At 37.3% G+C, this 18277-nt stretch overlaps 1 protein-coding gene across 2 annotated transcripts in view; it reads left to right on the top strand.

Moving 5' to 3' along the window:
• Nucleotides 1-18277, top strand: part of kcnh3 (potassium voltage-gated channel, subfamily H (eag-related), member 3) — a 605399-nt gene that overhangs the window by 512257 nt on the left and 74865 nt on the right. For both annotated transcript variants that reach the window (XM_039756314.1, XM_039756315.1), the window contains 2 exons: nucleotides 6033-6232; nucleotides 15280-15529. In XM_039756314.1, coding sequence (XP_039612248.1) covers nucleotides 6033-6232; nucleotides 15280-15529 — 450 coding nt within the window. The remainder of the gene's footprint in view (nucleotides 1-6032; nucleotides 6233-15279; nucleotides 15530-18277) is intronic.

Raw genomic sequence — 18277 nt, 5'->3', positions numbered from 1 at the left:
CTGAGGTGTTAGGGCCTCCACAAAGTTTTTCTGTTTCATTTGCTCTAGGCCCTTTGATTTGCAGATCTCATTGAATGTAACAATTTGTGTTAGCAATGTCAATAAAATGTACAAATAATGTACAATACTACATTAGAACCTTATGGTGGCTGGTGTAATATCTATATATATAATTCACTAAGGCAAGACAACCATGGAAAGCACGCCGGAAGGGGTGTGGATTCACTAAGCCGCCGACAAGTGAGACACCTATGGCGCACGCAGGAAGGAGCCACGCCCACCAACCCCAAGGCCATTGGATACGACGTCAACTCACAGAGACACGCCCACCAACTCGGACGCGACGACACAGAAAAATCGGCGTCATTTATATTCGTCTGTCGTAGAGGTCACATGCAGCTCCGACCCACGTTGACTGTTAATAGAGGCATGTTTCTCGGAGGTGAATCGCCATATGCGGCGTAAAACTGTTTGCGAGGGGTATCCCATGGGATCCTTAAAACGTTCCTTTACAACTGAGGTTAAAACACAATGAAGTGAGCAGTCTTTAAAAAATGAGTTTTCGGTTACGACGCACGACCGCGTGCACTATAGGAAACTGTTTTACACGCTACATACAGCAATTCGCATTCCGCGACAAACATGCGTCTTCTTAGATACTCCTGCACTTTGTACACACCCCCCTCCCACCGTGGTCAGGTGTCTTGGTGGATTATATATAGAAAGGCAGCCGAAACAGCACAGAGCAATGAAAAGTCTACGTGAGTCACAGGTGCATCTTGACTGTACAAAGACGACACATGAGCAGGCAGTGTATACTGAACGAGAAATCAGCAGACTAGCATGACGGAGGGAGCGGATTGGATGTCCTTCTCCTCTCCTCCCGTTCCACCCTGAGCGCGACGGACGATTGTGTGTTGGTTCGTTCCGTGCATTGGTTAAAACCCAATGAAGGAAGCAGTCTTTAAAAACCAATAAGCCCTGTGCCTCTGTTTCATTACCGTCTCACCTGCTTCACCAATGCAGGCCCCGCAACAGGCAGCCAACCGGGTAACCAAAGTCTTTGGGTTCGGGGGGAGTATGGTTACAAAGCTGAAACTTAAAGGAATTGATGGAAGGGCACCACCAGGTGTGGAGCCTTTCGCTTCATTTGACTCAACACAGGAAACCGGACACGGACAGGATTGACAGATTGATAGCTCTTTCTCGATTCTGTGGGTGGTGGTGCATGGCAGTTCTTAATTGGTAGAGCGATTTGGCTGGTTATTTCCTAAATAGTAACACGACCCAACAGCGGTCGGCGTCCAAATTCTTAGAGGGACAAGTGGCTTTCAGCCACGTCAGATTGAGCATTAACAGGTCTGTGATGCACTTGTATGTCTGGTACTGCACGCGCGCTACACTGAATGGATCAACGTGTGTCTACCCGGCGTGGGTAAGCCGTTGAACCCCATTCGTGATGGAGACCGTGGCTTACAATTATTCCCCACGAACGAGAAATTCCCAGTACGTGCGGGTCATACGCTCGCACTGATTACGTCCCCGCCCTTTGTAAAGCCCCCCATGGTCGGGTGACTTCGTGGATTATATATAAAAAAAAAGCAGCCGGAACCGCAAAGAACAATGAAAAATCAACGTGGAAACCGACTGAGGCGGTGTTTGGAAAATTAACGGTCAACGTGACTCACAGGTGCGTGTGGACTGTTCAAAGACGAAAGCGACTCAGGTAGGGAGTTGGGGACGGGCACATAAGCGGGCAGTGCGTACTGAACGAGCGCCGCTCAACCCCATCCTTCACTTTGGAAGGAGAAAGTGCGACGGCGCTCCTCCGGTTTTCAGTCACGGACAATTATATGTTGGTTCGTAGCATGCATTGTTGCAAAGTTACTTTTCTTCGTGGTTTATTAAATTACGGATTTTTACTTTTCTTCGTGGTTTATTAAATTACGGATTTTTCAAATGTTTGTTTTTTCCTCTGTGCTTAAAAATCATTTAAAAAGCAGCCTGATTATGTGGCGTATGCTACGCAGCAGGTTGGCTAGTTAAATATGTTTATCAGAAAGATTAACTCCTGTGCATATCATACTGCTCTTCTGGTTTGTCTCACTGTCTGTCATTACCCTTCACCCACCTTTGCACTGAGTATCCTATATATGTTATTTATTTATTCACCTTATACAATTTCTTGTATTAGGAATTTGTTATTTTTCGCATAACCCTTGGGGGACAGATCACAGGATCAGCCATTGAACAGCACCCCTGAAGCAAATGAAGGTTAAGTGCCTTGATTAAGGGCCCAATGGAGCAGGATCCCTTTTTTGGCAGTAATGCGATTCGAACTGGCAACCTTTCAGATACCACCTCAGTGTGTATATATAAATATATATATATATAGTTTCTAAAAATTCAGACATATAGAGGTGTGGAAATGCAAATAAAATGTTTTAGAAATGTACTTTAACTATATCTAAACCCTTATGAAAAGGCAATTATTAATTCAATTCCAAACTTAAACCTCCCAAAAAGACAATTATTTTTTGACGCCAAACTATCCAGTTTAAACAAACTGTGAGCATTATCATCACTATCAAATAGCACTTCTTCGTAGGTGGCAAATGGCTCTGGACACACTGTTTCAATGACACAGCGCCTGTGTGAATGAGCTTTGTAGTAATTCCTGATCTCTAAAACATGCTGACTAATCAGAGAAAGAGGCAGGATGTACACAAGGTTAATCATACCTGACTAGTCTGCGATTTGACAGCCCCTCTTATTTACACTCACTTAGTCTAGGGCAGTGGTTCTCAATCTGTGGGGCTAGGGGCTGTAACAAAAAGGGGGACGTGAAGATGTGAAAAAAGAAAACAAGAATCGAAAATATGAAAAATACATCTATTGAAACCAAAACAAATTAACTTAAACTACATTCTGATACTACAAAAATAAATATAGAGTTAGATGTCGATAAAAGTTAAGCAGGTATAATAAAATATGCATATATGATATATCATTAATTAAAAAAGAACAAATTGGTATTAGTGGGCTCCTTTCAAAAAAACGTTAGGGCGGCACGATTAAAACTGTTATGAAAACTCAGATCGCAAATACTTAAAGGTTGAGAAATGCTGGTCTAGGGCTTGATTGGTTCTCTAAAAGGTCATTCATATGAAACTACTGCAGAATTACTGCTTGTTTTCCTGGCCCACCAGCTGGCCTCCCGACTGATACAGAAGCATTCAGTATACTGATAACAGACAACTGATTGACTTTCACCTTTTATTTCATGGATATCATTACAAATTAATATAATGTAATAATTTATTTAAGTGTTTCATTCATTGCAGCTTAATTACTTTGGTTTTAGTGTTCATCAGTGTCACCTCCAAAACAAGTTCACATTTTTTTTCACACGTACATAGTATCAAATTTTAAAATGCTACCAATGGTTCTGTACAAAAAGTGGGGTGAACAGAATATGTGACTGCAAGTAATCGGCTTCTGACTTATCCTTCAATCTGACATCTCCACTTCAATGTAGTTGATATCAGAATGGACCTGTGACCTTGCTGACAGTTGGTAGACATATTGGAGTGTCCTACAGAAGAAATGTACGTGTCAAAATGCAAAGAACACAATTCTGTGCACACCCAGGCTGTGTTCTAGTAAAGTGACTCAGAGGTGACAGCTGCTTGTGTCCCTGGCAGGCTAATCTTTACACACATTCTTCTTCATTTACATTTTTTTCAGCGCAGCTATTTTCTACTAAAATGATAACTCCAAAAAAAGTTTTTTTATAGTAATAGAATGGAAAGGGACCATTAGGAGACATTTCAAAATGACTCAAAAGACATAAGTATGCATTAGACTTTACAATAAACTGGGATCTCAGTAGAAGGTGATTTTTAATTTTCAAGGCATCATACAAACAAAAACATTAACCAAACACTCACAGACCTGCAGAAAAACATTTAACTTAAATTAAGTGGGGCAGGCCACATCTTTAAAGCAAGTTCAATAGCTTCAAACAATGGTTCTCAAGTCCAAGTCATCTTATGGTTTAGTGGTTTCACTCAAAGTCATACTCAGTGGAGCTTTCACTAGTAAATCTCAGCTTAAATAACTGGAAAACCTGGAAAGGCAGAATGAAAATCATGAAGATGAAAAGCTTTAAAAACCAAGTTGAATAAACAATCAATTATTTCTGTGTAATATACATTAATCGTTGAAACATTTCAATACAAATTATTAAACCAATCTTTGTAATTTCTGGACTGATACCAAAAAATAGAAAGTGGGAATGATAACTTGCTCAATTAAGACGGGAGGCCAAGTAAAAGCAGAAGTTGGTTTGGATGAAAACTTGAAGCCATAGTAGGTCCTCAGGTCTGAGCTTGAGAACCAATGGCTTAGACAAGGGGTGAACGTGGAAAAAGAATCTATAGTGGAGTTCCATCTTGACTCAGTGTTGTAGCCTTGTCAAAGGCAGAGGCAATCGAAGTCAAGGAGCAGGAGCCACAGGCTCAAGAAGGTCACGCGGGCGAGATCAAGAAAGACATGTTTGTTTGGCTTAGATAGTTCAGCTGTAATTAGTTTATTGATTGTAGATAGCCCTTAAAACTATAAACATATTTGGCAGTTGAAGTGAAATGGTACAATAACCATCCAGGCGTGTGTAACACTGGAGGGAGTTATACAGTAGGCAGAAATCATCTTTAAAACTTTAGATGAAGTTTTTATACTCTTAGAAACTAGTGATATCTATCTATCTATCTATCTATCTATCTGAAATTTGGATTCTGCATTTACACCATATGCCCAAATGATTTTTCCTATGGATCCCTCCTCAAGCAATACAGAGGAGAAAACAAAGAATTATAAAATCACTACAGTTTACATATGTAATGAATAACATTAGTTCTTATCTAACTTATGTCTAAATTTCAACACATTATTAGTCCTTAGGAAACATAACAAATCCCTACCATAAATAGTAAAGAAAGGCCATATCATGTGACTTCAATTTCCAATAATGATTAACTACTCACTTGTGCTCCCCCTCCCCAAAAATAACACTTTAATTTCATTTTATCCAATCAAACTGTTGAAACCGAGCTTATCTGAAATTATAGAAGTGGGTGCAGTTATAGCTTCTTTGATATGAGGGTCTGTTGATAAACATATATGTACTGCAGCTCTTCCCTTCAATGTATCTACAAAAGATATCCATTTCTTTTTTCTGTTTCATTCATATTTTGTTCAACACGTGAAAGGTACAGTATAAATGGTACATATGTCCAAAATATTGATCGTATCTTGAACCAAACACAAATTTATGAATTCTTTATTTATCCAGTCATTCACTTTATTTTATCAAGATTGAGGGAAGCTGGAGTATACGCTGGAAGCAACAAGGCATGAAGCAGCCAGGGACAAGCCATCAGTTACACACACACACACACACACTCAGAAAGTCACTAATGCAACGCTAAAGCAGCCATATCAACATTTCAATCTTGGGGATGTGGAAGAAGAGCAAAGGATCTGTAGAGCAGCAATTAGGGAAAAGGGAGATTGTGCAAAATCCACTGAGTGACTGTTTTTAATTAGTGTTTAAAAATATGTGTTAACAAATCACAATGGATGTCAGCAGGTTTAGGCATAACCTAAATATTGAGTATGACAAGCTAGGCTGAGCTAAAAGTCTTATTCTTGTCAACATTTTTCTTATGTTCTAATAAAGCAGTTTGATGTAATCTGTTTATTTTTTCATTTAGAATTATGATTTGTGCATTCGGTTATAAAAGAAGAATGTACTTTGCAGTAAATGTGTTGGTTTCCAGGAATCAGCTGCTGTTCTCTTGAATAATAAAACCTTTCAATGAGAATAGTACAACAATATTTTAATGTCAATAGTTTCTGCTCCTATCATTGCCTATGTGTATTTTTAAGGAATAAGATCATATTACTTCAATTGCACACAAACTTGCAAATGGAACTGTCAACTGAATGCTGTTCTTCTTTCTTCTCTTTAGCTCTCATGCATGCAGTTGTTTTTGGTAATGTGACAGCAATCATCCAGCGCATGTACTCACGTCGTTCCTTATATCACACTCGGACCAAAGACCTGAAAGACTTCATCCGTGTGCACCGTATCCCAAAGCAGCTAAAGCAGCGCATGTTGGAGTGTTTCCAAACCACCTGGTCGGTCAACAATGGCATTGACGTCAATGAGGTGCGAAAATTCATTACTTTTGGATGGGGTTACTCAACTTGAGGGCAGTGGATTGAAGTTGTGTATTACATAAAAGGCTAGTACTGTACTTGTGCAGTAGAGACAATGAACAGTGAAGCAAAAATGACACTTTTTATTGGCTGAGTAGAATACTGTATGCAGTCTTTTAGGGCCCCTTCTTCAGGCAAGGTGAAATACAGAAACTGGAGTGTATATACACACTAAGAAAGAAAATTGATTTTAAAACCCTTACGTGAGACATCTTTAGTGTCAAATATTACCTCTCCAACTACATACCATGAAAGGAAAAGAGTGAGGCGATTGTTCTGTGGTTAAATGTAAAACTGATATCAGGAAGACAAGAGTGTGTTTACTGAAAAAAACAGAAAACGTCAAGTCTGTATAGAAAAGGTTTTAAACAAATGGGTGCCATAATTTATGTCAGAGCTTGCTTTTGGTAACAGATTCAACCAAAAAGGTATCAAGACAGTATTTAATGTTTATATTAATACCTTCATGCAACACTGTTCTCTCCATTGGCCTCCGGCAGGGCACAAGATAATAACAGCATGCGCTACTTGATAAAACACTTAATAAACACAGTGCTTAATAAAACACGAGTAGAAGTAATGGATGATCTGAACACCACATACAGTATCTTTGAAAACTTAAAATAGCCCCTATTGTAGTTTGCCAATATTTCAAAGTGCTAGAGAAGCATAAGATTGTGTTTTAGATGGATATGAAATTGGATATGACATTATGCAATGTAAACTGTCGAAGACTACATTTCTTCAAATACAGAGTTATAAATAAACAAAACCACTTTTTTATAATATGCTTGAAATTCATATATTAGCAACTATCAAATTTTGGCTTAAATTATTTTGGATTTGCTTGGTAAATAAGAGACTGAATGGCTTGCTCTCAAAGCATGTTGCAATGTGTCTTCCCTGAGGCCACTCAAAAACAAACTTTATTAATGTTGTAATCGCAAATCCCAGAAAGTGAAGAACTGGCGATAACACGGCCTGGTCTGGAGAATCTCCCAGGGCCTGCAGATGGGAAAATCAGGTTAGGAGGAAAACTCTGTTAGGCCATGGATCCATTCTGGCACTTGTCAATGATGGAATACTCTTGGTTTAATGGCACACATTGTATCTCTTAAGATACATTGTGTTACATTTGAAAGCCATGGTGTATCTGTACATCATTGCCTTTTAGGGCATTTTAAGAGCAAATAGGGGTCAGTGCAGTTTGTGGAAGTGGGTACAGGGGATTTTGCTTGAAAGAGCTTCTCAGTACACTGTTTTGTGGGTGATTTGATTGTGCAGTTACTAGCAGTCCTGGAGTCTCCAAGGAAAAGAATGAGTTTCATAGCCTGATCTGCCTGTGTAGAGGATGTACATTCCCCCATGTTTATGTTTCCTTCAGGTACTCCAGTTTTTCCCACATCCCAAAAAAATGTATTAATGGTTAATTAATGCCAAATATACATGTGCTGTGTGTGTATGTGTGACTATACATTCAGTGCTTCTGAACAGTACCTAATGATTTGCATGCACGTTTTTCCTCAGTTGATGATGTCTTATATACTTTGCCACACAACATGAAAAACATTGGACATCTATAGTCTGTCTCTGGTACATAGTCACACAAGTGTGAGACCAAAATGTTTTTGCTTTTTATTTATTTCACTTTTACAGATTCCAGATCTATCTTTGGTTAATTATCAGTTAATTCAAGTTGCACAGAAATGAATGCAGTTATATGCCAGAACAGAAATTAAGTGAACAATTAACACTCTGTAATCTTTCTCTTCTGGAGAACAATATAGTTCAATTTTAAACACTCTCCCAATCAACAGTTAGCCATTGAATGTAACTCCTACATACCACGCATTTAGATCTTCTTCTAGCATTCATCTGCAAAATAACAATAATGTCCTCCTGTAAATGAAGTAGAATCACAGCTTTTACCAACAGATCACATCTCCAGTGCAGTAACATGTATATCATTACAGCCATGTAAGTCCTCAGAAAGCAACAGGGCCTTAAGTAAACCACATACTGTTATATTACAGCGTTGAGATGCATTGTTTTTTTCATGTCAAAAGACTTCTAATAAGATGTGGTACAATAAAGTGTCTAGACTTTTAGAAAGTTTTTCGTCACTCTTTCTTAAACGTAGAGCCTTTCAAGTCTATATAGAGAAGATTTTAAACAACTGTGCATCATAATTTATGTCAGAGCTTGTTTTTGGTAACAGATTAAATTGAAAAGGTATCAACTCAGTATTTAATGTTTATGTTAATACCTTCATGCCAGCAATTTACAAAACAATACTATTTAAAATTCAAGATGACAGAAACAGTATTAGTGTGTTCTAAAATAGTTCTGTGCTCAAAGGTTACATTTCAACAGCCTCTAAGTCTACCATTTTGTACATTTCCCCTGTGTTTTCTGGGTTTTCTCCTGCACATTAAATGGTTTTGCAACTTTAAACTGGTCTGTTATGAGTGAGTGTGAGGAGGGTGTGCGGGAATGTCCCCTGTGATGGACTGGTATCCTGTCTATGTCAGTCTTCATTTACACATGACTTTAGAGATACCTAGCTTTCTTATCTTAAAAATGTACTTAGCTGAATTTAGTAGAATTGCAAATCACAGACCAGAGGAAATTTTTAATAGCATTGCATTAAACAATGCACTAATATAACTTTGTGTCGATATATAGTTGACCCATGGCATACACAAATCAACATGCCAGGTATTGAAATGATTACACTTGCTTGTCCGTCACACTCACAAACACAAGATGAAGAAGGCACATTGGACAAACCAGGAAGGGCCTAATCATGCAGAAAAAAGAATGCTGTTACAACACTACATAGGGCCTGGGAAGGATCTCATACCATAACTGTCAGGAAGAATCTAGTGTGGCTAGAGGAAGCCCACTGAAAAGAGACACTCTGGGAGGACAACTGAAGTTCACTCCACACCTTCTGCAGAGCAATGATTCCCCTGAAAGGAGCTGCCCAGTGCTTGTTTGGCTGTGCCACCTCCCACCACTCCCTTTTAGTGCAATGAGGCCTATCAGTCTATCTGCCAGTTTGGCTGGTTGGTAGGGGCCTATTACCAGACACCTCTAATATCTATGTGCAGACTATTCTGGAGCAATAAGAATGCATATATTTGTTAAAAAATGTAAGTTTGTTATATCTTTTTTGTATACAGTATATGGCAAAGTTGTACATTTCAGATTTCTATTTTATACAGACTAAGAACGTATGGTCAACACTTAGCCAGTGAAACTGTAACAGTTAAGAAGGCAACCACATTTATTATTTTTTAAATTTTTTTGCCAGTGTTAATTAATGGTATAGCTGCATATTGACTTTTTGAAATGTCAATTTTTGATATAAATAAGCTTTCTTCATGAAGAAGAAGGACATAAAATAATAGACAATACATAGAATAAGCTGTGATTGATTGCTCATAGTTGAGCATTTTGTGTTGATACCGTCTCGTACTTCTGTGAATGATATTTACTGGTATATTTCTCTAAAACCATTATTCTGTTAAGTTATTGACATAAAAAAAGAAAAAGTAACAGAAGATCTTCAGTTCCTGATAGTATCCTTTAACAATCTAATGTACAGTGTGCTTCCTATTATGCGTTCCTCTTGGATGAGGATTTCCTTTATTGTGTTTTTTGAAGAACTTAATTGTGCTTTAATGACACCATGAGAGCCTGTCCTGCTGGCATAGACATTCAGTAGTGATGCCAGCCATGAAGCCAATTCTGCTTTCAAATAAGTGGAATTTATGAGGCAAACCTGTGCTTCTAATGTCAAAGTGAAAGTTTAATTATTTTGATTCAACATTCACTTGTATTAGCTGTGGTTTTGATAATTACTGTATGTCTCCACTTGAACTGTACATATACTGTGGCAGGCAGGACTTCACACCCTGGCACTGTGTGAGCAACTCATTTCACCAAATGGGGAAATAAAAATTGAAATGTAACCAATTTTATCCCAAATGCTGTAAGTCCCCTTGGATAGAGATGTCAGTCAAATAAGTAAATTTAATGTAAATGTAAAAGTAGGGTATATTACTACAAAACCAGTTTGAAAACTATTTAAATAATTATTTTTGTTGTGACAAGTCCTCTTTCTGAATTTGTGTTATAAAACAAGCAGTAATAGATAAGTGATCATAGTTACAGTATTGCTTCACATGATAAGTTTGTAATATATGGCTAGATAGTTTATTGATTACATGTGAAATATTAGTGCAATAGCAGCAAATATCAATAACCAGTAGATAGACTTTTAAAAAATCAATAAAGTACACTCTTAGAATACACTTTTACACCGTGGTTTCATAACATAAGCAATATCAGTAAAGAAAAGTGGACAACTGAGGATTTACCTTGATGTTGCTAGGTTTCAATCTGAAATTATTTTAAGGTAATTATGAGATACAAGTTAAACAGCAAAAGTCCTCAAAAGCCACAGATTTACATCTTTTTACAAGCATATACACATTTATTAGTTTATATGCGTTCAGGGGCAACTGGGCAACAGACAACTCAACGAAAAGACAACTGGGCGACAGACAACTCGGCAAAAAGACAACTCAGCGACATCCTTTACCAGTTAGGTAATAGTTAGGTTCAAAGAGATTTTTTAACGATATTTAAATGACAACGTAGGGCGCTAGAAAATCCACAGAATCACCTGTTTTATGAGAGTCCCAATACGTTAAGCCGTACTCGCAGGTCACCTTTTGTATTCTAAATGACATTTCATATGATTAAAATCAATACAATTTATTTAAATAATTAGCAATTTTGTTTGTTCCATCTGCAGAATAAAGTTTGTTCGTCAATTATATAAATTTATTTTCAACATTTTAATTCACATTGTCATTTAAATATAATTAAAAAATCTCTTTGAACCTAACTATTACCTAATTGGTAAAGAATGTTGCCGAGTTGTATGTCACCAAGTTGTTTTGTTCGCTGAATTGTCTTTCGCCGAGTTGTCGTTCGCCAACTTGTGTTTTCATCGAATTGTCTTTCACCAAGTTGTCTTTTTGCCGAGTTGTCTGTCACCCAGTTGCCACCAAACCGTTTATCTGGGTGTAAACATAGACATTCTAATTCTAATAGATTGTGACACTTCTTTTTAACATTTTCTTTACAATTGCATATTTTCCCAGAGTTCTAATATATTTTGCATCCCAGAATTCAACACTGTTTAAACACATTGTTATCCCCATCAATTTGTTTAGCTGATGGTTTAAAAAAAGGACAGATCTAAAGACCCTCCTTCCTAAACTGGTCTCAGCCTTGGCCCACTAAAACGTCTCTTGCTAGCCTTTCAAACACTTGTCTTCATTCACAGTTTAGCCTTTGCAGCTGCTCACGTCCCCCTCACTACATGTTGCCGTATGCCTGTATCAGCGTTTTTAAAAACCTTTTGCTAAACTCTTGTTTAAATACACACAATCATAAGTAATGCTAGTTTTCCCTTATGAGAAGTGTAATATAGTTATAGTCCCTGTCACACAGTTTAATCACTGAAAAGGTAATTTTTATCTAAATTACCCTTGAATAAAAAAACACAAGTTAAATTATGTGAGACTTATTAAATAAGTAAAAAAAACTTAAATGTTTATCACCTATTACACCATAGTTCCACCCACCTACTGAACCCTATACCTTTATATTAAAAAGTGCATTAAAACTGGCCAGTGCTTTAGTGCAGGTTTCTCCTAGCACTCATATATAATGTTATTCTTATTTTTTTCTGCCTAAATAATTTAGATTTCATAACTGTGTTTTACTTCCTTTTCTGTCTGTCTTTACTGACTAAGACATGAAATCTTTGGCATTTACTTATAACTCACATGGCTGAATATATTTTAAGTTCTGTGTTTTGAAGTTAATCTTGACCTGTTTGCCTTAGTCTGGGCCAACAACATTCAGCTAATCAATTTCTTTATCAATAGCTGTACTTTGGAGGATTATTTAAAGTGGAGGGCTCAACCTTACATTAAAAGTAACTCCCTATGTGTGAATTCAGTACTGCAATGGCTCTTCATCAGTCAATGCCGTGACAGTTCAATGTCTTATTTGCACTCCCTGACTGCAGTCTCACCAACTGACAACAGTGCATATTTTACTTCTCTTTGAATTTCAGAATCTGCCTTATTACAGTCATGTTTGTTTCAGAACCTGACTTGACTGCGACCCACCATTACTCGCTACTTCATTAAATGAAATCAGGTATGCCGCTGAGGTACCTTGAGGTTAGGTTTAGGAACCCAGCCCAGATTATTTTAAACAAGACTAGCCAAAGTCCGCCGTAGCATACGGTGGTGTAAGAATAGGAACGGAAAACGGTGAGAAAGGAATTCAGTATAACAAAGGCTTAGGAAACCACGTCGCAGTATAATGAATATAGCAAGGAGCAAAACCAATGCCAATGGCCGAGAAAGTACCTTCCTGTAGCAGGCTACGGAAAACATAGACATATATACAGTATATAGACGCCGCATTCACTGTGTTGCCCAGTCGACACGATAAGTCAGCGCATCTTCCCTATTGCGAGTGGTAAAAGTGCCATTTAAACTAATACAGGTAGACGTGGAAACCAAGTTTTCTGATGAAAAAACAATAACGTTTTAAACAGTATTGTTTACATACAACAGATTTTAGCAAATCGTTTACATGCAATTATTTATATCCATTTATACACTAATAATGGCAATTATTAAATAATAATAATAATAATTATTATTATTATTATTAAATAGTTTCTCCCGTATAAGTAACATTTCTCGGACTGCTTTTTTTCATCTCCAAAACATTTCTAGACTTCGTCCTGTTCTTACGCAACAGTACTAAAGTATTGGTTAATGCCCGAGTCACCTCACGTATAGATTACTGTAATGGTATTCTATCTGTCATCCCACAAAAACGTATCCATCGCTTACAATTTATTCAAAATTCTCCTGCCAGGATAATAACTTGCTGTTCAAAATCCACTGAACATACTACACCTATTGTCTTCCTGTTAACTACAGAATACAATACTAAATACCACTCTGAACATTTAAAGCTCTCCACAACCTCTCTGATTTCCTACAGGCTGACACTCGTCTCACTCACTCTGATTCTCATCTGCAGCTGTACTTTCTGTACCACACATCAAACTCTGTGCTATGGGAGCTCAAGCGTCTGTCATAGTGCTCCTCAACTTGGGAATTCTCTTCTCTCTCATATACATCAGCTCGATTCAATAACACATTTTAAAACTACCCTCAAAACTTATCTTTTCAAACTGGCATACCAATTGTGAATTTTGCATTGTTACTGCCAATTATCTTTGTTTGTTTGCTAATTATTGCTGTTTGATCGAGAGCGACAGTGGACGCGGAAGTAGGATTAGAGATGGCAGGCGGGGCTCTGTCGTGCATATCCCATGGTCTTAGAGTTGGTGGGCGGGGCTGTGTGAGTTGGCAGGCGAGGCTCTCTGTCTTGCTTGCCCTTAGTTAGAATTAGTGGGCGGGGCTCTGTTGAGCATATCTCATGGTCTTAGAGTTGGCGGGTGTGGCTCTCTGTCTTGCGTGCGCTCACTGTCTTGCTTGCGCTCACTGTCTTGCGTGCCCTTAGTGAATTATATATATAGATATTAATAGGTTGTGGTTACTTTACATTTTGTCAAAGGAGTTTAGTATTTATTCTTAGGTTAAACAGTGTTTGCACAAGCAAGTAAACACATATTGCCAAGAAAACTAATGTTGAAAAAAGTTTTTTTTTTTAAATGGCCTAAGACGTTAGCTTAATACTGTTGTTTTTCTTTTATTTAGTTCATTTCTTCTTGCATGGCACTTAATTAACAGTGAAATGCAAATAAAATTGTTGTTAATAATGGAGTAGTTAACTTGCCACTATTGGCACCTCTAGCTGTTGAGAGAGTGAGATTCACTCTGGTCATTGAAATTTTTGTAAAATAAATATCGAGATCAGAAAAAGTTACATTTCTTTAACTGCAAAAACTGACTTCTTAATAAAATCAATTTAATAAACTTGCAGTTCTCAATACGCAAGGTTGAAACAGAGAAGGTCAGAGGCTAATATTAAAAAATGAGCATCCTTCACTGACTCACTTTTTCTCCTGCCCCAGCTCCAATTGAAATAAATAAACAGAAAATAATAATATTCCCTCGTGATATAAACAATAAGTCACTTTGGAGTAAATCATCTGTCAAATTTAATAAAAATATATAAATTTCCCAAGGGTGTTCCATAACTGGCTGCCCTCCTAAATCCATTTGTTGCTAAATCTTCCGGCTCGCCGTCTTTCTCATTAGACACCATCAGCCTGGTGATTCTAACCATTTTAATACCCTAAAATACCTCCATTTCTGCCTGCTTTGCTGGGGTACGTTCCACAAAACTGTGACAAAATTTAAGTGCGGTTCAAGTGTTTTCTACTAGAATTCATTGCCTTTCCCTTCTTAGAGGCCAAGTGAAAACCGGCTCTTAATAAGCCCCTTAACACTACTGTGTTAATCAATCCCACATTTTTGGCACCATTCAGGAACTGCAACACCAGACTTATGAGGACAAAAAAAAAGCTACAAACTAAATAAATGTTTTTTTTCAAAACACAACGCACGCACCTCCAGAGAAAACAGATGCGAAATAAAAAATGCTTCCACGTCCATTTTTTCTTCTACCTTGCTAAACAGAATTTTTTTTCTTCATAGAAATGTGGGCAATCATTCTACTTCTCAATACCCCATTCCGGTTGTTACCACTTCATTTGCGCTCAAGTGTAAATGATATGAAAAGAATGTTTGCTGTCAACATTTGTGGGTATTTTGGGTTTGATCGGAGGGATCCTTTTTAGTGGAAATGTTTGATGTCTAGAGGTATACTAGTATACAAAATAAGAACTCATTGAATTTAATGTGACCAAGTTGTAATGAACAGGACAATGATGAAATTTGCCCTTTTTTCTTTAATCAGCTGTTGAAGGACTTTCCGGATGAGCTTCGTGCCGACATTGCTATGCACCTCAACAAAGAGCTGCTGCAGCTGCCCCTGTTTGAATCTGCGAGTCGAGGCTGCCTCCGTTCCTTGTCCCTTAGTATCAAGACTTCATTCTGCGCTCCTGGAGAATACCTCATCCGGCAAGGAGATGCTCTTCAAGCAATCTACTTTGTCTGCTCAGGCTCTATGGAGGTGCTCAAAGACAACACTGTGCTAGCTATACTGGGTAAGATCAGACGTACTATCACATCTCACAGAGATCTGCGATGGGCTAGAATCTGTGTGGAATTTTCATGTACTAAACAAAATTCACTGGGTTTCCTCCCACAATCCAAAGTTATGTGATCTGATGTAAATTTGCCTTGCTGTGGATTTATATGCCCAGTAGTAATGAGATTCTGTTTAAATAGATACCTGTTTTGTATGGGTTAGAGGCAGCTGTAGCTCTGGTTCTTTCACCCACACCCAGAAACCAGACTGAACCTATCAGAAGATGACTAGATAGTTTTTAGGAATTTGATGAAAACATTTTTTCAATTATTAGTCATTTTTTATTTTACATAGCACATCCACCTTATTAAAAGGATAAGTGTCTGTCTGTGTGTGTGTCTGTCCTATTGCTATGTCTCCATCATTCCAAAAGATTGTGCATCACAAACATTTTTAGTAATAAAATGCATTGCAGTTGGTATTTCAACAGATGGTACTTCACAAACATTAAAACGTCTTTTACAAATGCCATACCAAAAGGCATAAAACATATATAACATTGCCTGGTGCGCTGCAAACATTAATTATGAGCTCAACGTTGATTACTTAGATTTCAATCTGTCTTACATGGGTAGCACAACTAGTATTTCACAATTCATTATCACAAACTGCTTTTTCAAAACAGTTTAAGCTATGCATGTGGTAGGTGTAGCAAAATATTAGAAGGAGATGCAAGGTGGCTTCCTGTGACTCGACTCAGCTATTTTACAATTTCTCTGGCCCTTTTCCTTCTCTCATCTCTTTTCTGATATTTTAAGCTCTTCATGTAATTATTACTTTGTTTTCTTTTTATTACTGCTCTTCCTTTCTTTATTATGTTCATATCACATGCCATTTTATACTGTGAGAGGCTAGTGAAGTGGCATTGCAGCTCCAAATCCCAACCTGTTCACTGCCATTGTGAGCTTTACATGTTTTTCTCCAGTTTCTACCACATCCCAAAGATATACATAGACTAGCAATTCTAAACATGCTCAGTGAAACAGGATATGCGTCTGTTCATGAATTACTGTATGTCCTGTGATAGACTGGATTGGTTCATGCCTTGTACACATTGCTATCAGAACTACTTCTGGCCATGGCACTAGAACAGATTGGCCTTTACATTATACATGTCAACGGCAAATGAATGTACTAGGCAGTAGAATTTTAATAAGCATCTGAATTAAATTAATTTAGGCACAGATTAACACAAGTTATGTGGCACATTCAGTATATTGTCAGTTTTTAATCTAGTAAATAATTACTATTAAAAAGGGAGGTTGGCACAAATTTGAACACAAAAACTGAAAAGGACAGTCAGCAACTGCTTTCTTGATCTAAAGGATTTAGCATCAAAACTTTTGTTTAAATCATAAAGAAATCTATTACTGCATTATATTATTTTATGCTAATAAAAGTGGAGCCTTTAAATTCTAAATAGGATTATTTTTCAGTTAAGCTTCTTTATGCAGACTTTGACGATTAAGAAAAAGTTTGAATTACCGCACAGTTTTGGCACTAAGGCAAATTTATGTCTTAAATCTGCTCTGATATTATTAGTTATTTCACTAACTCCAGTTCTCAGATACACTTTGATTTTCAGAAATATTTCAAAGAAGGCTTTTGTCAACAATCAAGAAATAGACATTTTAACATATTTCCCCAGTATCATTTCTCACTGGGAATTATGACACAAAGCTTTGATCATGTACCATAGCTCACTTATTCCAGACAATGTTGCATCAAGGTGAGCTCAGGCCACACACTCCTGATGCAGCAAACTTGCTAAATTTCTTTCACCTTTTAAACCCTTACACAAAAGAATTTTCCTTCTTCCCCTTTCGCTACAAATCTGCATGTAGCATTGATTATACTTTCTTAACTAAATCTGTTACACTCTTATGCATTAATTACTTTCATGTCATCCTTCTCATTATCAGATCACAGACAAGCACATCTTCAACTTCATTTACCTCTTTTAGCCTTGAAGGCCCCACAATGGTGTTCTCACTCTTACAAAACAGCACATTAAAGACCTGCTAATCACTACATTGGGTGATTTCATAGTGGAATGTTAACTTAGTTTTGTCTGAAGGTCTGTTAAATGGTTTATTCATGATTTTTCTGTTTTTCTTGCTTCTAACCTGCCCTTCATTATGGGAAAAAGTATTACAAATCGCAATATACAACTAAAAATGTGTAATCCATAAAGTCCACCATGTCAGACCCCACACATGAAGCTCACATTTCTCAGACCAGGGCAAAACTCAATGGGCTTCTTTTACGTAAGGCTGAATTTCAGATACATTGTACTAGGGTGGGATCTTATACTCATCGAGCGCAGACAAGAAAACCTTTAGCTCAAATGTAATTTTATCTCCACTATTTCAGCTATCAAATCAAAATACAGACCTACCGTATTAATTATTCTTGAAATTAATAATCATTTAATGGACGTCTCTAATTAATTTTCTCGGATGATCGTACCTCATCTTCAGATGCACTTTAATTTTTTGTTGGCTTTACCTACTGTATATTTACTCAGGTTTATCTTTTGCTTCTGGAATCTCCTATTACTGTCAATTAATTTTCAGACACTCTCAAATCTTTTTCTAAAGGAAAGTTCCCAGGACAGGAAGGAGCTCAAGCACAGGTACTAATAGCCTTTTGGCCTCAACTGACTCACCCTTTATTTTAGATGTTATCCTCCATAACTTCTTCA

The sequence above is a fragment of the Polypterus senegalus genome, chromosome 6 (genome assembly GCF_016835505.1).
Source record: "Polypterus senegalus isolate Bchr_013 chromosome 6, ASM1683550v1, whole genome shotgun sequence".
NCBI classification, from domain to species: Eukaryota; Metazoa; Chordata; class Cladistia; order Polypteriformes; family Polypteridae; genus Polypterus; species Polypterus senegalus.
This window is presented reverse-complemented; position numbering and strand designations above follow the sequence as displayed.